Genomic DNA, 20,137 nt, shown 5'->3' on the forward strand with positions numbered 1-20,137 from the left:
ATCTGCTTTATATTGAAGGATTTTACCTATTTTTTAACCCCTCTTGCATCTGTGGATGAGTAAAAGAGTGGAAATGCCTAGAACAGTCAAACATAATCTAACACTGCATTCACTGAAGTGTGCTATAATGTAGAGTAACTCTATGGCAGCTTTAGAGGCCATTGTTTGTGTTGGTGTGTTATGGATTGCTTTACATTAAACATAGTGTTTCCTATATTTGGACATCCCATTTACACCGGTCGAGGAGTAGGAGTCCAGTCATCCAGAGTCATCCAGTATCACTATGAATTACAATCTTACACATTACCAGAGCTGAGTCAAAAAATGCTTCAGTCTGAGCAAAATGAGGAAACAAGTGTCTCCCAGACTGTTTCTTATGGCAGGGTTATTATATGGGATTTCATTACATTATGTCTCATTGTTTTAGCATAGAATATTATACTGCTGCTGAATGTCAAAAGGACACGGAACATTGGTGCTTGTTCCAGCTGTGTTTAACTATTAATGACCACGGCTACAGCACAGACATTGAAGAGGAAAACCTTTATATAAAGCTCCTCCAGTATTTTTCAAATCACTTTGAAATTTTTGTATTCTTTCACATGGACGAGGAGATGGGGAGATAAATATTGATTCATTGTTTTTTATTATACTTACTGCATTTTGCTGAACACAGGCTTGTACATATATTCGTGCATGGTAAACACTCAGTGGGCCACGACTGAGGTTATTACAGTAACAGCATTAATGTGTGACATAAAAAGGCCTAACTTCCTCTAAACTCTAGGTCTCCTCTTTCCTTTACAACATACCATAAAAGTCTTTTGACTGTATAATTTCTCATTTTACCTGTATTTCTTTCCTTTTTTTCTCCAGACAGAATCGCCAAAATAGGTGAGGAGCTACAGCCTCTCCTTTCTCTGGAAACAGCCAAGAGGGAGGGAGGAGTTTAAACAAAGGCCCTCTCCACATAAAAAAAAAATGGAGTCTTGTGCAGAGAAGCCATGGTGTCCTGCTCCTCACACTCTACATGCTGCCATTTCTACTTCTAAAGCCTTCAAATAAGACAACTACCGCCAGATTCTACACTTGGAAGCTTTAAAAGATTGTTATATGGGGTTTGTATGTCAAAAATACTCATATTAATCATGTTATTTTGTGGTTTTAGGCCTAGCTGTCTGCTTATTTTTCTTCCCCTGTCTCTGACACTCACAGTGCTGCCCCTGCCTGCACTGAACAAAGATAATTACTCAGGAAACATTTCGGCCAATCAGACGCGGCCTTGTATCCTGCCTGTGAGGAGAGCGACCAGTCAGGATCTGGCTAACATCACTGGGGCCTGATCGCCTTGCCTGAAGAGCGGAGCCTTCCCCGGCTGAGAGTGTCCTCCATGTTTTATAAGTGTTGACATAACAGTGTGTCAGGCAGCCATGCATCCACAGAGGTAAGCTCTGTCTTTTTTATCTCAACTCTCTGATAACAACATGGCTTCCTTCTTGTTGTTGTGGTGACTGTTGGTTTCTCATGATAAATGTGCACACCTTAAAATCAGTTTAGTGTGCAGGAGGAGGAGGAGCTGGGTTGGATTGGAGGCCTCGCCAGGCCTCTCTGCTCCACAGCGCTGAGGGTGGGGGGTTGGGTAACGACTCTCACCCTTGCTCTCTCTCTGTGTCTCAGGGTCACATGGGTGCCCCAGACAACCAGGCTGCCATACAGGAGGCAGAGTGGACCATGGCAAATCCTTTTCCTTTTTTATAATGCAAAAGAGAGTTAGATTTAGAAATGGCACCCACGTCTCCTTTCTGTTGTGGCAGTCTTGTGTTGTAGCCTGGCAGAGAAAGAATGGGGGATGGGCAATGGAGGAGGAGGGGGGGGGTATTATGTACCCTTTGTAAGTGGATTGGCTCTGTGCTGTTTTCTTGTGTGTCATGCCAGGCCGGGGAATAGACGTGGGGGGCAACAGATGTGCTTGTTAGGAGGACAAGGAGTGCAGTGCATAACTGAATACTGGTTTTCAGTCTAATATTCTTTTATATGCGTGTGCGTAAAAGAAGATCATTCAGAAACGTAAAACTGTTTGATTTGGTACATGTTTGATAAAACTGTACTGAGGACGAAGTGTCTGCAGGTTGCTCAGAGGATGGGCTCACATGAAACAAACCTTTTGTCGAAGGGCAGCACTCATCCAATTCTTCCAGTCTAATTTTTAGAAATAATATGGTGAGAAGCAGGTTACACGCTGGTCTGTTTCCAGCCATAAGGCCTGAGTTCACTGCCCACGGCTTCGTCAACTCTGCAGCACTATTGTGAAACTGCTTCCTCCACTCTCTGATCCCCACACAGACAGTGGCCATTTTGTGCTGTAGAGAGCTCTTCTCTTCTAGCCTTCTCTTCACAGATCAGACAGCAGGACAGGCAAACAACGCGGGATGTGACATGTTGCATGTTTTTACATGGTCTGTGTGCATGTGAGAGAATTTACAGCTTTCATTTCATCGTTTGCTTTGCTCTCTCTTTTCCCTTAAGCTACTTTGCATTTTTTCTGTCTTTACACATAAAGTAAAACAGACGTGTCGTTGATCCATAAGGTCCAGATAAAAAACTAAGCTTCTCTATCACAGTATTCTATAAGAAATCTGCACAAAGACGAGGTGTATGAGGAAAGTCCTTACTGTTTGTTGCCGTTTTCTGTTTTTCAGAGCATAGACTGTACATTGTGTTACATCATGTATCACAGTTTTAGCAGTCTCAACTGCGTGGGGGGGGAACAAAGAATGCCTTCTTTCTCTTGTGGCCTGACATGTTTCCTCTGCAGAAAATAGTAATGTTACAATCATTATTTCCTCTCAGACTACGACTAAGTCCCTCTCTCTGTTAACCAAAACCTTTACTACCGAATAGTAATGAATTACCTCGACATGCATGAGTGAGCCTGTAATATAAATGCTACCTTGATAATTAGAAATGTCAGCAATGCATAGCGGCATGGTGTTCAAATCGTCTGGGCCTCTTTCTGAAGCAATGTAGCCTATAAATGGCACGGCATGGTGGTACAGCAGAACCACTGAGTTACGCATCACAACCATGGATATAATCTCCCAAAAGGCCTTTTTCGAATCCCCTCTGGTTTATGCTGTCATAATCAAGAAGGGCAGGCTAAACTGAAGGAATATAAACAGTCTAATGCAGGGGGAAATGTCTGCATTGCAGCAAAAATGCTTTTTGAGAGGAAGAGGGGAGCCTGCACACTGTGATCCGTGTGGCATAGCACAGCCGACCAATAATGTTCCACCCTGTTGGCCCTCCAGCCAATTGCAGCTGCAGTTGAGGTTAAAGATTGACAATCAGAGGGAGAGCAGCAGGGAGAGCAAGGGCCTTCTGGAAAATTCCACAGCCATCTTTGATTCACCCTTTACAGCCTTATATAAAATCCAGGTCAAATTTTTCTTTTATACAGGATATTCCATGCATACTAATAGTTTACTTTGGTGTTGGGACATTGTTCTAAAACAGGCGGCGTTATGTTGTCAAAATCATTATTTTATGAAATGTAGACTAGGACATAATACCTCCTGCTTTTAATTATTTTGTTTTTGTTGATTTCAGGAAAGGCACAAGCTAGTGGGATGTATTTCCTCTGTCTGCATGTGGTTGTTGGTCTTGGTCTGAATGTATTTTGTCATTTCATAAAACCTAATGATCTCTCTGGGGTTTTGTGTAACATGGTGAGTAGGATGTTTTTTAGTCAGTGGCATTAATCCCAAGTGTTTTCAATGGCAGTTCCTGTGGAAAGAGTACGATATAATGCTTGCAATGAATGGCTTTCCTGGAGTGCCATATAGAAAGGCGGTTTATGCAGATATTTGTCTTTTTGGTGTGTAAAAAGGTATAGAGAATAGCTTTGCCAGGATCTGATCGTGGCTTCACACTGTTTGTATCTCTTTCTTCAAAATGAAATCTAATTATTCTATGACAACAGTATTCACTGGGAAGGAGGGAAGCCAAGATCGAAGACATAAAAAAAAGAGAGAGATGAGTGCTTCTCACTTTGCTGGATTTTCTCGTGTCTCCCTCTCTGTGTTTCTCCTCCACCCCTGTGATCGGCCGTGAAGGTTTGTCTTCACATAGCTGTGCTTTTTAAAATGTTGGACTGTAATCTCCACAGATCTCTCTGGTCCTCCTGCGTGGATGTGCCAGTGCCTGAGTCTGAGCCTCGGAGTGGGGGATGGGGGAGAGGGGGGAGGGGAGCAAGCTGTGGCCTCCATTTTCTGTGACGAGAGAACCCTGCTCGTCTCTCACAGGAGAGGAATCTAAAGGCATTGACTCAGTGTTGTTTCCTTTTTGTCCATCAGGTACTACTTGCAGAGGGGAATACTGTCAGTGTTTTCTTGAACCCACGTCTCTCTGGAATATATCCCAGAATCTGCTGAGGATTTATTTGCCTAACTCTCCTTATGTGATGGATCATAGCTCCTGATCAGAGAATGCCCTTTGGATCAGCATACTTTTTCACTGCTGGCCATCCTGTCTTCCTGGTAGTTGCAGCAATGTCTTGCCATTGGTATTAAGTGTTTGTGTGTGTGTGTGTGTGTGTGTGTGTGTGTGTGTGTAATGGAGGGTTGTGGCACTTTGTTCAGAGCTGCCTGGTGATGCCTGGTGTTCTCTCTTTTCAGGGCTGTGGTACACGTCGCAGAGCGACCTGGCTAACGTTTTCTTATTTTCATGTGGGCCTCGTTTGTTCAGTCAGTCCGGAACAGGAAGGCCCCGGAGGGGTTGGGGTGTGTGTGTGTGTATGTGTGTGTGTGTGTACATGTATGTATGTGTGACTGTTGGCAGGCTGAACCAAGTTACCCATATGCCACAGTCCATGCACGTTATGATGTAGCTTCATTCTCTTAAGTTTCAGTTTGATAAGCCGTGTGTGTGATTGCCGGGTTGAACGCCTGAAAGAGCAAGGAATGTATTTAGAATTAGATTAGATTGTGAGCTACAGTGTTGGCTGGATAGCAGTATTTGGCATTTTGCTTGGTAGAAAGAATTTCTTTAATCATTGTTAAGCCTCCTGAATTGTGAAGCAAACATAATGGCAGACTTGGTGTTTAAAGGAGTGTAGCTTTAATGGCTGATGTCATCACATCCAATCTCTTTTACAGTTGGGTTTTGTATCTGATTCATTAAACCCTTCAGGATATGTTTTTTAACCACCCTATGCCTGTCACTGAACTGACACTTGATCAGCTTTGTGTGGAATGTCTCTTTAAGGCTGGAGGAGGGGACATAAAGAACATTCTTTTACTTTCAGAGGAGAAAAAAAAAGAGCTTATCCCACGAGTGTGGTTGACCTTTGAGTCGTAGCCTGTAAACCCATCATCCTAGCTGGAAACCAGAGCTGCAGCCAGTGCTATGAAATGGTCAAGTGTGTGACCTGTCAGGGGTCCTTGCAATGGTTTTCTTCTCAGGGCTTGTGAATAAAGGCGACATCTTTGGAACAAGGCCCTCTGTTGCTCTGACAAAGGAGGAGCCAAACTCTAAAAGACTTTCATTTATCGCCAGAGTCTTTTTATTCCCATGGTTTTTTTTTTCCCCAGAGGAAACCAGAGGAGAGCAGGACAGGAGACCTGGGAAATTGGGCTTTTCCCGCGTTAGATGTGTGTGTTGGAGATACTGTAATCTTTGCAACTGCATCCTGTATTAATCAAGGATATCAATATTGGCCTGTTTACATCCGTTTGTAAACAGCAGTAGAATAGGCAGATATTTGAGCTCTGATTTTAAAAACACCCACTTTTATGTAACTCCACAATTATGTATGTGAATATATCCTCAATACGAATTATGTGGTGTCAGATTTACACATTCGGTGATGGACAGTGAAATAAACATGCTCTCGGCCAGCAGAGCTATTTCAGATATGCCCGTGGTGAAGATTTAGGCCACAAATATTTAGATAGACCCTGTCTGACGCTGGTTATTTGGATGTCTTGCTATTGGTCTCCAAGAATGGGCCCAAATCCTCTGAGGGTACGCTGTTGTTACTGAACGGTCTTGAGGGGTAGCAGAAACATGTCAGTTGCCATGAGACACTGTCCCTCCCGTAGTATGAACCGACTCTGTCTGACTCTCTCCTTACTATAGGACTATTCACCATTTGTTTCAAACAAAATGCAGCTAAGATCGGGACAGACCACAGCCTACTGCTGCAGTCTCTCCTGAAGGACGGAGGTGCAGAGTAATGTCAGCTAAACGGCCCTATGTGTTGCTGTGAATATAAACTTGTGCGTAGCGGAGAGGAGTGTTGCCATGGTGATTGTTACCGTTCTCTCTCTTGAAACATAAAGACTATATTCAGGCTCGTTTGTCACCGATAATATGGAAAGGATTTGAACTTCGCACCACGATGTCAGAGATGTGCTGAAATCAAAAGACAACAATAACAATGGAAACCTGCAGAGTCCCTATTGACAGATCCTCTGGGACCGGGGTGCCTTAGGTGGTGTTCCACTTGTTTACTGTTATGCTGATGTGGTTTCTGAACACCCTTTCTGACTTTGTGTTTGCCTCTCTTTCTGTGTTTCTGTGTGCTCTTGTTCGGTGCTCTGCAGTCTGGCTGAGGACGAGGTAAAGACAGAGTCTGATGTGGTAGAGGGGATGGATGCATCTGTACGATCCAAAGGTAAGTCTCTTAGGCCGGGTAGCTCGCGTTAGGAGTCGAGCATCTTAGGTGTCTTAGTTTCAGAGACGGTCAAGGTTATTTACCCTAAGTTTCAAAGGCAGCGTAATGCATTTTGTTGGTCTTGTAGGGCTGCAAAGATAATCCATCTTGCCTGGCTGCCTGGCTGTTTAGATTTTGTGTGAAGTGTCAACACAGGGTCTTGTGAGGTTAGAGAGAACCTTCTAGATATGTGTTAGTGTCAACTGGTAATTTCATATGTGGCATCACTTCAATTATTGTTTTTTGGATCAGTCGATGTTTATGTCATCATGTAAAAATTCTAAAAGCTGAGCGCTGCATCTGAACATCAAATTACTCAGCTGAAACTGACATGCTTCAATTTGCAGTTCCTTGGTTTCTCAGTCAGCTCCAGGAATTTGGGAGGATGGGATCGATGTGTTATGGTTTCTGATTGTTTTCACGCTCTTGATTCATTCTTAGTATAGCTAAATTACTGTCACAGAGCCTGATTTTAATCCTCTTAAGCTTGTGTAATGTGCTGGACTTGAGTGCAGCGAACAGTACAAGCCTGTCTCCTGTTGTGTGACGACCTGATTGTCTTTCTGCATCCAGTCCCTGATCCACCAGGGTCAGCCGAAAGACCAGTGGCACCGCAGAAGAGAAAGGTGTCGAGTCCCACCCATTCCTCCAATGGCCACTCTCCCTCAGACACCTCCCCCAGCCCTATCAAGAAAAAGAAGAAGCCAGGGGCTGTGAACTGTAACAACAAAGACCAGGTAAGGGCTCCAGTATGCTCATTTCAAAATCTGGCGTGCTCTCAAAGGCTGTGGATCATGGTGGTGGGGGCAAATGCCAGTGTACCCGCTGCAAATAGAGGTTGGTCCTTTCGCACCAGAATGTGGAGTTGGCAAAGGAGATGGTGCCAAAACTGATCCAAAACAAAGAAGATGTGAGTTTGGACTGCTTTGTCTTCCACCCAGCGAGCAGTTCATCACGTTCCAAACCAAGTCACCTCATTGAAAGGGCAACAAACTGTCACAGAATACAAAGGGCTGTGTTACGCTTGGAAAAAAGTTTGTATGACTTGTTATGCGTCCTTGTCAGAAATCAAATGGGTTTATAGTTGTTCTGAAGACCCGCACTCAAAGTTGGAGTGAAAAGCCTGCCGTCACAGAGAGGATGGCCACTCCTCGAATACATTCATGTTGTTGTACACACAAAAGTGGCATAAATAGACGTGTAAATAATTTAAAAAAGAGCATTTTGAGTTCAAACCCAGGCTCCTTTCTCATCGCCACACAGCTGGCCAACCACAGCCTGACGTGGGTGTGAATGTCGGATTGTTGTTTTCAGAAAGTTTTTGGACACAGCAACCCCTAATCCAGTGTCGGAAAGCTGTGGGGGGATGGGGGTTATTTGACCATCCAACGAGCAGTTGTGACAGGGTTATACTGGTGCCTTTAGTCTTCTCATACATTGACCACCTGAAATTGCCTGAGAGAACACGCCAGTTTTGATTTTGACTGTAGTATACTGTCAGCTTAAAGATGGACAAACGTGCTGATGTGACTGTGGATATGTCTTGTGATTGGTGTGTTGTGTTTGTGTGAAGCAGTGCCATGAATGCATGGTCCACTCACAGTTACTGTATTATTTTGAGACATTTTGCATTTGTGCTATTATCAGTCACCTATGGTAATTTATGTCCTGTTGTTTTGCTGAATTTAAGTGCTATGCATTTTGGTGATATATGACTCTGAAGGTATAATTATCTGCTTGCCACATGAATGTGGTGCTGAGTGATTCCTTTTAGCCTTTTAGTTCTCTCAACATGCATGATATTAAAGATAATTTTAGTAATATTTTGACAGGTGTGTGAACATAGAAAATGACTTGATAAGTTTATAATATGTGCTATGATTCTCAAATAAACTGCAACTGAATTTTACCTCAACTCATGATAAATTAGGAACAAACACTGATTTGGTGTAAGCTCAAGTGAACCTAATGGCTATCATCTGATGACGATTTATTCTCTGAGGCAACTGCCAGTGTTTCAGAGCTTCCAGTGTATCCAGCAGATATCTGGATAACAGATTGTTCAATACTACTCAGAGTACAAAAAAAAAAAACCCTGAATGGTTCTTGCCTACAGATTCTGCGTTCAAATGCTGATATCTGTTTAGAGATAGTGATGGTGATAGTGATCACAGTGCTAAGCTACTGGCTTAGGAGTGTGAAACATCATCTTTAGCTGTGAAAACATATGCATCAGCTTCTATTGAGCCATTAATGTAGCGCTGGTAAAGTACCAGTTGGGTACTTATCAAAAAGAACCATATCATGCATGGTGTTTACTCTCAGGTGAAACCCTTAAGCTCACACCCTAAAACCTGTTAGGTTAGTCTTGTTTGACTCACAGTTGAAACAGTCATCTGAGTAGATGTTCAGATAGTTTGCTTAATGCATTAAAAGGTCATGTGTTGGGTTTGTTGCCTTTACTCTTACCCTGCTTATCCCACCCTACTGTTGCCTTGTTTCTGTTGCACTGCACCTTTTTTGTGTTCCTGCGTGTTTTTTGAAACCTGCCCCCCTGTTTCTCTTGCCTGCATTTCAGTCAGAGCTAAGACATGGTCCCTTTTACTATATGAAGCAGCCAGCACTCACCACAGACCCTGTTGATGTTGTACCGCAGGACGGCAGGAATGACTTCTACTGCTGGCTGTGCCACCGCGAGGGCCAGGTGCTCTGCTGTGAGCTCTGCCCCAGGGTGTACCACGCCAAGTGCCTCAAACTACCAGCCGAGCCCGAGGGCGACTGGTTCTGTCCAGAGTGTGAGGTATCTCGCTGAAGACGTGTGTGTGTGTGGGTGTACACAAACAATTGTGGGACTCAATGCACAATCTTGCTTGCTTGGTTGACAAAAGTGGTGTCAGACTATGTGCCATGAGCGGCTTCAGGCACAGAGGAGGAACAAAGCAATGAAATCCCCTGTTTTTGTCCGTGGTTGATCAGGAAAGCTACAGACTCTTGGCCCTGACACATGGTGTGACACCTCTGCAGGCTAATTGCGCACACTACAAGTCTGAGAGATGTTGATTAAAGTTTTGATCTGCTTATTTACATTTAAGGAAATTTGATATGCACTTATTTTCATTGGCAAAATTTAAAGTACACGTACAAGCTAAATCAAAAGACAGCAGATACTGTAAACTTTCCATGTAAATTTATATTAGTAACAGTGTTCAGTTCTTTTGCTTGGTGTTGATTTTTTTCTTATGTTCATTAATATCATTAATTATTACATTTTTTGTTGTTGCAGAAAATAACAGTTGCTGAGTGCATTGAAACTCAGAGCAAAGCAATGACAATGCTCACAATAGACCAACTTTCCTACTTGCTCAAATTCGCACTCCAAAAGATTAAACAGCCTGGGGTAAGACTTATAACTGCATACTGGTTTAATAGGTGTCTTATAATCTGAAGAAATTGTTTATATTCAAACAAAGATTTCAAGAAAATATAACAAAAATGAGACATCCAAATTTTGACTAATGCCCCTGTTTCTTTTGTTCATATTTGTCTAAACTGAGCAGACTGAGCCTTTTCAGAAGCCTGTGTCTCTGGAACAGCATCCGGACTATGCTGAGTACATTTTCCACCCCATGGACCTGTGTACTTTAGAGAAGGTAACGTTGTTTCTTTTCTGTCACATAAACAGTGTAAAATCAGAACGCACAGGAGAAATATACCAAAAGTCTTAGAAAATGCTAAATGTAGACAAAGAAATGTTGGAATGAGCAGAAGACAACAAAAACCTATAAAATGTCATTGAGTGGCACTCGATCAGATTTTCAACTGTGAGGACACATTAAGGGTGGGAATCGCATATTGAAATCATACAGAAAGACATAAATATAAGTGAGGTAGCAACAAACATTATATATACATAGAGAGAGAATAGAATAGCATACAACTCTCCATAAAATTAGCATGTAAGATATAAAATAAATAAACAATAATAGTATACAGTATATGTCTTTATGTATAGTATATGTCTTTAATTTTGATATTTTCATTTTTTCATAGAATATCAAAAAGAAAATGTATGGCTGCACAGAGGCCTTCCTTGCTGATATGAAATGGATCTTACACAACTGTATCATCTATAATGGAGGTTGGCCACTTTGATATATATCAGTAATCCCACTACTCTGCTAATTTAGTAAAGACAATAGAAATTAATCCTGTGACTTTTTTTCCCCCAGGTAATCACAAATTAACAGCAACTGCGAAAGTTATCGTCAAGATTTGCGAACATGAGGTAAAGATGCTTTACTAACATAATACCAATGATTCTGAAGATGTGAAGATGATTATGAATCAATTATATGTTTCTTATTCAATATCTACTTCTAGATGAATGAGATTGAGGTGTGTCCAGAGTGCTACCTGTCTTCATGCCAAAAAAGGGACAACTGGTTTTGTGAGCCATGTGTAGGTCCTTTACTCAGTCTGACATAATATGTTAAAGGAGTATTAATACATTTTGTTTTAGATGTCAAACCTGTAAGGTACTGAATTTTTTTGCTTTTTCCCCTGGTAGAGTCAACCTCACCCCCTGGTCTGGGCGAAGCTAAAGGGCTTTCCCTTCTGGCCAGCAAAAGCACTTCGGGAAAAGGACGCACAGGTAGACGCACGCTTCTTTGGGCAACATGACAGGTGAGAAGAGCTTTGTAGTGGAAATTGGTTCTATATATTAGGGTTGTTGGATCAAAGCTAAGCCAGGAATGGTCTCTTGGTTGATCTAATATGGTAAATAGCTTGTTGTGCTTTTCATTGTGTTCTTAATTAGGGCCTGGGTCCCCATCAATAACTGCTACCTCATGTCCAAAGAGATCCCTTTCTCTGTGAAGAAAACCAAGAGCATTTTCAACAGTGCCATGCAAGAAATGGAAGTCTATGTGGAAAACATTCGCAAGAAATTTGGGGTCTTCAACTATGCACCCTTCCGCACTCCCTACACACCCAATAACCAGCTACAGATGCTACTGGACCCCTCCAACCCTGGTGCTGGGACAGTGAAAACAGAGAAACCGGATAAACTTCGCTTCAGCTTTGATATAACTGCGTCTCCTAAGATGGTCCTTGGCAAGAGTTCCACGCCCAGTGGCATGACTCGGAGGGTCTCCATGACAGACATGCCTCGGTCTCCCATGAGCACCAACTCCTCGGTTCACACAGGCTCGGATGGAGAACAGGATATGGAAAAGGCCAGCAGGAATCCTGCCTTTCACTACAGCACCGGAGAGGAATCAATGGACTGTACTGGTAAGTAAATGTTAAAAGGCTTTGATTGAAATTTTTACAATAACAATGTCTCAAATGATGACGTGAAAACAATGTGACAAGGCGTCGCTTGTACAGATCCATTGGACAATACGAGAGAGAGAGATTGAGCTTATTGTTTAGCTTTCTGACCAACAATTTCACTGTTTTAGTTCACTCTCACTGCTCTCAAAGTGTTGTTTTTAGCCTCAGCAGGCTGCTGTTTTCAACTACAAAGCTCCAGAAACCAACTGAACACTACCTGCTCTGCAACAGTTGGCAGACAGACAATTAGCAACTGGAATAGATGATGCATTTAGCAGCTAAAGAGTCAGATGTTTGCTTCAGGAGTTCTTAGAGACCAAAAACAGAGCTTAAAGAAAAGTGATTATTAGACTTTTATCCATAAGACTCCAGAGCCACGACTTCAAGTGAATGATAACGTTGCTCTGTTCATAACTTTGTTTTAAGGATACATCACTCTGGGTGTGTAGCCATGAGTGATGCCATTTTAAAACCTTTTAGCCCTGAATGTAAAACAAAAATAACTAAACTTGGATATTTTTTTTTGTTGTTGTTGCAATTACAGCATCTCCTGTCTCGGGGAAGATGGGTCCTGCAGGCAGTGTCGCAGGCAGCCCGAAGCCCTTCAACCCTGGACTGGTGCCCAAGCAGGAGAGAACTGCAGGCACAGGTGGCATCCTCAATCTCAACCTGGGTCAGTACCAACAGCACAAATACAGTATACTGCAGTGATGGTGTCATAAAGGCTAATAATCAACATATCATCATGCTGAATGTGTCATCATGTTGAATTTGTACTGAAATCAAATGTTTACCTGTTCGTTTCAGATCGGGTAAAGGCTGAGATGGACCTGAAGGAGCTGAGTGAGACCGTGCAACAACAGCAGCAGCAAAATCAGCAACAACAGGGAGGGTCAATGGCCCTCACTACCCCAAAGAGACCCATCAGGAGCCTGGACAAGACTATTGAGAGCTGCAAGGCACAGCTTGGTACATACACAATCACCTTTTCTTGAAGTCTATTCTTGTACTGCACATGTCATGCCGTGCTGACTGTACTCAGTGATATCAACCCTAATTACTAAGTTTTCCAGCACTTTCAAAAGTACGTAATTTTTTGGGCAATATAGTCCATTTGCAAAAGAATCTAATTTTATATTTTGATACGGTGAATTATGAATATGATGAATTTTGAGATTTTTGCTAAACAGTGTTGAAACGTGATGTCGGACACATTGTGACTGCTCCTCATTTAGGGACCAGTTTGTCAGGCCGTAATTTAAGAAAAAAAAAGTCTATTTCTTCATTCCACTCTTACAAAAAAGCATTTTAACTCTTGTAAAAACTCATAACCAAGAATGTTTGCCTCTCCTTACAGGGATTGATGAGATTTCTGAAGATGTGTATAAAGGTGTGGATCACAGTGACTCCGAGGACTCTGAGAAATCTGACTCGAGTGACAGCGAGTATCTCAGCGACGAGGAACACAAGCCAAAGAGCTCCACCCAGGACGACAAAGACAAAGCGGAGAGAAAAAGGCCCAAAGCGAGCACGGAGGGAGAGATTAAGGAGGGAGTTACAGGGACAGCGGATAAAGCTACCCCTGATCCTCTGCTCAAAGACAAGCAGGGTAGTAGTGGTCCAGATAGGGACCTCCAGGACAAGCCCAGAACGCCCCAGTCTCAACCCCTCACTGACAAGCCCAAAGCCCCAGAGGAGGGCAGAGCAGCCACTGCCACATCAGTGGCTGAGCAAGACTCTGATTCTGAAAGAGAGTTGGTGATTGACCTGGGGGATGAACATGGAGGCCGTGATTCAAAGAGGGCGAGAAGAGAACCCGGGGCTTCTGCTGCCAAAACTCCCAAAGAGTCTAACATTGCCAAGTTGGAAGGTGAGGCTTTGATATACTGTATTAAGATTTCTCCTGTCATTATGACCTGTGTCTCACTCAAAACAGCTCAGAAATAATATCCTCATGTTATAATGGTAGAACACAGACACAGTGAGTTGCAGGCCAGTGTGAACTTCAATGTAAGTCCATCAAAATTAAAACATGTCACACAACTCTTCTTCACTTCACCATGCTTTATTCACTAAGTGTTCTCTATCTTGTCTTCAGTGTGGTGTCTGACTTTTATATGTACAGTGGATGGATCAGTGATGTGTGTGTGATAAATCACCATAGATAACAACCATTTAAACATGATCCTCACCCTAAAGATGCTACATCTCCAGTAGATTCTACAAAAATGGCTTGAATTTGTTATTTAGCCCTCTTGGGCTCATGGCGCCCCATTTAGAAACCCAGAATGCCTCTCTCTTAAGGAGCAATATTACTTTATTTTTGCCCAGGTAAAGTGCCTTCATCTGCTGCAGCAGCTGCACCATCACGGGAAACCAGCTCTAACTTGAAAGACTCTTTGCAACCTGCTATCACAGCAGCCCTCAACCTGGTTTCCACTACAGCTTCTGGTCAGCCCAGTGCCAACACAGCCACCAGTGGTTCCACCAGTGCTCCCTCTCCTGCCTCCACCTCAGTCTCCACGTCATCCCCAGTACCTGCAGCTGTAAAGAAACAGCGCCCTCTACTGCCTAAAGAGACAGCTCAGGCTGTGCAGCGGGCAGTGGTGTGGAATCCAACCAAGTTCCAGACGTCCTCTCAGAAGTGGCATATGCAGAAGGTGCAGAGGCAACAGCAGCATGGAGAGCAGTCAGCAGTGCAGACACAGGCCCAGAGTCAGGGGCAGACACGCAGTCCACAGCAGCTGCAGTCACAACAGCAGAACTCCTCCTCAAGTACCCGCTATCAGACCAGACAAGCAGTCAAGGGTATGTACAGATAATCAGTCGTCCCAACATTAAGCTTAAAATAATAGAATAAAATGTATGTTAAAACATGTATAATCTCTTTTTTTTCACCTTTATCTACTGCAGTGCAACAAAAAGACGTGCCTTCGAATGCTCCCTCATCAACAGCTGCCCAGGTCACATCTGGGAGTTCCTCTTCTTTCATGTCAGGAGACTTGCAGATCCCCACAGTCTCAGCTGACGTGGCTGCAGATATAGCCAAGTACACAAACAAAGTAAGTTAGAATCCTCAGCTCTGTGATTAAATGTGGGAAATTAGAAAAGGCCGCATTAGTGGCTTTTTAACTTCATATAAAATGAATTATTGCTCTGTTCACTTCATTTTTGCAGGATGACAGGAGTTAAAACTGTGGACTAATATCATGTTTTTGCCAAAACTCTGTAGATCATGGACACGATAAAAGGGACAATGACTGAAATCTACAATGACCTTTCCAAAAGCACATCTGGAAATACAATTGCAGAGGTACATTCAGGCATATAGACTGATGCTTATGAATGTGTCACAGTGATACTTGGCAAGTTTTGATCCCTGTGTATTTTTGCCACAGATTCGACGGTTAAGGATAGAGATTGAAAAGCTCCAGTGGCTGCATCAGCAAGAGCTGTCAGAGATGAAGCACAATCTTGGTAAGTTTCCTGCTTCCAGGAATGTGTCACCGCACCTCCTGAGAGCTGATGTACTACTGACCCAATCTTTTAAAGACAGATGTTTCTTTTTCTACACATGGTGTGAGTTTCAACTTTTATTTTGTCTCACTTAAATGCAGAACTGACGATGGCAGAGATGAGGCAGAGCCTGGAGCAGGAAAGAGAACGGTTGGTGGCCGAGGTGAAAAAGCAGACGGAGTCGGAAAAGCAGCAGGCAGTGGATGAAACCAAGAAGAAACAGTGGTGTGCCAACTGCAGGAAAGAGGCCATCTTTTACTGCTGCTGGAATACAAGTTACTGTGATTACCCCTGCCAGCAAGCCCACTGGCCAGAACACATGAAGTCCTGCACACAGTCAGGTAACATAAACACACTCATGGTGCATTAGGGTGTCCAGTATATAGAGTAAATTGGTGCAGCTTGCTTTGATAAAGTAACATCAAACATCTGTTGTTGGTTTATAGTGGGCGCTGTGATGCACAGAGCTGTCACACAGTGGTTTGGCAACTAGGTTAATGTAGTCTCTCAAAGATACTCAGATGAAAAAGTAGACAAAAATGTTATGCTCAACTCCTTTATTATTCAGTCACTGGTTACTTTAAGTTTGTCGTGTCACAGTGAAGCTGTCGCTGGCAAAGAAATCCTTGTTTTCAGGCTCCCTCCAACAGTGCTCATACAATATGGAAGATTTGACGTCACTATGTTTTGCGCAGTTCAATGGTTTCATTTATCACCATTATTAGTATTATATATGTATTTATTTGAATTTTCTAAAGTGTTTGTTTGCTTCCATGTTTCGTGCCTGAGGACCTTCTTGAAATCAAGATGGTGCATCTCAAGGGGTTTATCCTCTAATTAAACTTTGAGATAAAATAGGGAGTCATGCAAGTAAATCTGAAATGAGAAAAAGAGCATGTGACACATAAGATGTAAAATAGTACAGAAGTTAAAATATAGAAATAAAACATATAAAAGAGAATATTGGTACAGTAGTGATAAAATGAATAAACATTGCCTTGGAATTACAGTTTGAATGCTGGATTAATTAGTGTGTACTGTGGAAAAATATTATATTCTCTGTCATTAGGATGGATAATTCTCCTAATCATTTATATTGGAAATGAAAGTTATTGGACTGTTTCCTTTTTTTATTTAATGTTTGGAAATGTTGTTTTTTAATGTTCAATTTGAAATTCTAAGGCAGCTCCTTCTCCACACTATTAATTATGCTAATATTATGCTGCAGTATCTTGTAACTGATGTCAAATGAACATGACACCACCCCAAACAGAGCCTGTCATCTGTTATTCATCTTAAACATCATCCCCACAGTCACCTAGCCCCTTTCAACCCAAGCACTCATTCCCTCAAAGGCCAACATAATGTAACCAGCTGAAAAAGTATAGTTTGACTTTGCAGTACAAATACATCAGGTTACCTCATCATTGTGTTTTATGGACACAACCTTTCCTCTTATCCAACCTGTGAGATAAATTTTGCACGCACACACAAGAAGATATACAATACAGCAAAGTGTCCATGTTCTCATTTTATGTCTTGCTTTTCCTTCCAGCCACAGCTTCGCAGCAGGAGCCAGAAGCAGAGCCCAACTCAGACCCTTCAGTCAAATCATCAGGCCACTCTCCGGCCACACAGACCCTGCCCTCAGCAGCAGGATCCATATCAGACAAAAGCAACTCTCCCACATACATTATGGACAAGAGCAAGGACAGTGCTGGTGTTACTGTGACCTAACTGCTACACTACGGATTCTCTCGCACATTTTGCCAGGCTGCGGGGCTTGTTGCATCAAACTTAAAGCTTGAAGGCCTGCACCTCTGTGACAAATCACCTTGATTTTTCCATTCCCATATGTACATCTGCTTGGTGGACATTTTTTTCGGTTCATCTTTCATCTCTCAGTTTTCACAAGTCTGTGTTCAGGTGGATTCACCATGTGAAAGTAGTCTGTCTTGAGAAATAAAATGTGAGTCTGTATGTTTTCATACTGTAGCTTTGTTATAGCTCTGTTACCACTTTGTTTCAAGTCTGAGCAAGATTGTATCAACCCACAGAATATTTGCTACATTCATAATTTCAATGCTGCTCTAAAGTACTTCATGACTGTTTTATTTTGTTGGTTGCTCTCCTTATAATGACGAAAACATTTAAACAGCCATCAACAGTTGATGCTCATTTATCATGGTGCCATCAGAGGTATTTTGAGTTATGCAAGTTTCATCTTTATGTTTTAAACCATGTCTGCTTCATGTCAAGTGAGGTATTTTGAGTAATGCAAGTTTAAACATGTTTTCAACTATGTCCTCTTCATATGAGCGGCGGCATTTTTGGCTCATACCAGTTTTGTATGGTTGTTTCACAGTGTATAGACCTACATTAAAAAATATCTGTTGATGATTTATTAAAAAGAACTAAAAAATTTAAACTGTACAAAGTTTTTGTAAGAAAAAACCTGAACAATATTTATAGTGTTATATGTTTTTATAGTATGTTTAATGAAATCACATTTCTATGTGTCTAAACAAAGTTATTTGAAAATAAATGACTTCACATGAATGTCAGCTCTGAGCTCTCTGTTAAACTGGTTATTCAAAGCTGATGTAAAGCCTGATCAGACTGTGTGGAACAACTGAGTAGGCATAAATAGAAACTGCATTTTGGCTGGATATTATTTCCTGTGAGCATGTCTGTTTTGAGCTTGTGTCTCGTTCGTGTTTACATATTGTAAATATAATAAATGGACTTGTGAAGAAAAAATAAAAACGCTCTGATCAACATAGTACAGTACACCTTGAATCATTATTCAGTCAGAAACTACCTTAAGTGAATCGATCACTGATAAATAGAGGCTCTTCCCAGCTGAACAGGAAATCACGGCGCTTTCTGGCTGTGAGTAATTCTCGCGAGATTACGTGTCAGTAAGAGAAAATGGAAGGCTGTGCTAGTTAGCTAAATGAGCGAATCGTTTAGTAACTGGAAACTAATCATTTGTGTGCAAGGTATGATTTCAGTTTTCGTCATGGTGTGGGGATACACGCGTGCTACATTTAATTGTTGTGTCAGTATAGCTGGACACGATTAGTTGGGCAGCGAATTACATTTATTACCAGATAGTGTAGCAGCTAGCATGGTAGCGGTTAGCCAAGTGAGCTACAGATAACAATGTCGGTCGTCGTGAGGAGAAAGAAGACTTCTGCTCCCTTCACGGAATAACTCCTGAGTGTTTGCCGCGTTGCAGAGCAAATTCGTTTCGTTTCTGAGATTTACATCCGACTGAGGTCTGGTAGTGAAACTAGTAAGGGCTGTTGTTTCGTCTTTAGTTTGCTAACGAGTGTTACATATAGAGTGGAGGGACAATGTGGACTGCCCACCTACTTACCTCCCTCGTTGACGAGTTTTTGCATAAATGAACATCAGGCTGATTTTGCTATACGAGCAATAGACACAATGGTTGCGTGTAGTTACAATCTTTAGGCCTTAACACAACAGCCAGCTAATTTGAGATAATGTCAACAAGAAACGGATCCAACCTGAAGTGTCGTTAATATGAACGGATTTGCATTAAGTTCAAAGTTAATCCAATATTTAGACTAACGTGAACATGTGGGTAGCTAGTCTTACATTCGTCTGCTCTCTAATGGAGTTATTACACGTATAATGTCTGCAATAATTAGGAAGTTCAATTTAATATCCAATGTTTTCACATTTCAAATGGCTCAGTGTCAGTGTCTTATCTTCATCTGTAAGCTGTGCCAGCTGAAGTAAAGCTCTCATTGGACTGACTGGGTGCTAGTCAAGGCTTATAGACATACATACATACATACATACATCAGTAGCTAAAAAGGATGCAGTGTAATACAACATCTGAGCAAATAAATCCTACTGTCATAAAGGTTGTTCATTTTTTGTCAAAAGTGTTTGTGGTGCTGTTGAATTACTACAAACACATTTCAGGACAATGCAGTTCAACAGTAGCTGAATCTACAACTGTCTAACACAGTTTACATAAAACTGAACATTAGAACTTAAATGAAGGCATGATATATTGCAGGGCCGTTGTGTTCAGCCACATTGGTTTTAGGTTGGTGGCACTGATGAACTGACATTTGAGTGCATTTGTATGTGCACTAGAGCAATATGGAATGGATGGCTGTGACTGCCATCTCTTACAGCAGATAGTACTCATAGTTGAATTAAATTGTAAAGGCAGATGTTTGGGCTTATTCTTGACTCCTAATCTAATGCAGATTATTTGGTGTGGCTATCCAGGTGCAAGGAGAGACAAGTGGAATGACATTTCCTGAAATTAGGCTTTGGGAGCCATCTGCTTGGTTGTGAAGGTACCAGTTATTCTGCAGTTCAGCCTCACCCAACTTGCCCAATTGTCAACATTCTTTTAAGCCTGTGCAGTAACATATTTTTCGTGTTTTGACAGATTTGTTTGGTATGGATGTCAGTATGGACTCAATGGAAAATAACAGCGTCACTGAGGACAATTCAGGTAAAGCAGATCCTTAAGTTAAAAAACATGAGTGAGATATTGGTTATGTTTTTGTTAATTCTTTTTGTTCT

The 20,137-nt window shown here is 41.9% G+C and overlaps 2 protein-coding genes across 12 annotated transcripts in view; both read left to right on the forward strand.

The window, feature by feature from the left end:
• The first annotated feature begins 974 nt into the window (after positions 1-974).
• Positions 975-18,344, forward strand: LOC143326772 (MYND-type zinc finger-containing chromatin reader ZMYND8-like). 9 transcript variants are annotated; one of them, XM_076740636.1, is made up of 21 exons: positions 975-1,118; positions 1,216-1,444; positions 6,603-6,673; positions 7,286-7,449; positions 9,291-9,512; positions 9,996-10,109; positions 10,270-10,362; positions 10,763-10,850; positions 10,942-10,997; positions 11,093-11,170; positions 11,280-11,395; positions 11,529-12,004; positions 12,591-12,719; positions 12,854-13,015; positions 13,404-13,916; positions 14,378-14,854; positions 14,960-15,108; positions 15,279-15,359; positions 15,445-15,523; positions 15,664-15,903; positions 17,118-18,344. In XM_076740636.1, the coding sequence occupies exons 2-21, from the start codon at positions 1,431-1,433 to the stop codon at positions 17,297-17,299; spliced, it is 3,504 nt and encodes a 1,167-aa protein (XP_076596751.1). In that variant the 5' UTR covers positions 975-1,118; positions 1,216-1,430; the 3' UTR covers positions 17,300-18,344. The 9 variants fall into 9 exon arrangements, with proteins under 9 accessions (XP_076596751.1, XP_076596758.1, XP_076596752.1 ...); XM_076740643.1 differs by having other exon boundaries at positions 9,369-9,512; XM_076740637.1 differs by lacking the exon at positions 975-1,118 and having other exon boundaries at positions 1,177-1,444.
• Positions 18,345-18,456: 112 nt separating this feature from the next.
• Positions 18,457-20,137, forward strand: part of LOC143326622 (uncharacterized) — a 30,834-nt gene continuing 29,153 nt past the window's right edge. For 2 of the 3 annotated variants that reach the window (XM_076740342.1, XM_076740344.1), the window contains exons 1-3: positions 18,457-18,564; positions 19,835-19,905; positions 20,001-20,066. In XM_076740342.1, coding sequence (XP_076596457.1) covers positions 20,012-20,066 — 55 coding nt within the window. In that variant the 5' untranslated portion in view covers positions 18,457-18,564; positions 19,835-19,905; positions 20,001-20,011. Of the gene's footprint in view, positions 18,565-19,812; positions 19,906-20,000; positions 20,067-20,137 lie in introns of all 3 variants that reach the window. The other variant, XM_076740343.1, reaches the window with a different exon arrangement.

This window comes from Chaetodon auriga, chromosome 10 (genome assembly GCF_051107435.1).
Source record: "Chaetodon auriga isolate fChaAug3 chromosome 10, fChaAug3.hap1, whole genome shotgun sequence".
NCBI lineage: Eukaryota > Metazoa > Chordata > Actinopteri > Chaetodontiformes > Chaetodontidae > Chaetodon > Chaetodon auriga.

Excerpts from the sequence above, each read along its gene's own strand:
- LOC143326772 (XM_076740644.1), top strand. The coding sequence starts at position 4,226 with ATGGGGGAGAGGGGGGAGGGGAGCAAGCTGTGGCCTCCATTTTCTGTG. Across the intron at positions 10,363-10,762 it reads ACCTGTGTACTTTAGAGAAG|AATATCAAAAAGAAAATGTA; the intron begins GTAACGTTGTTT and ends ATTTTTTCATAG. Across the intron at positions 14,855-14,959 it reads GACCAGACAAGCAGTCAAGG|TGCAACAAAAAGACGTGCCT; the intron begins GTATGTACAGAT and ends TATCTACTGCAG.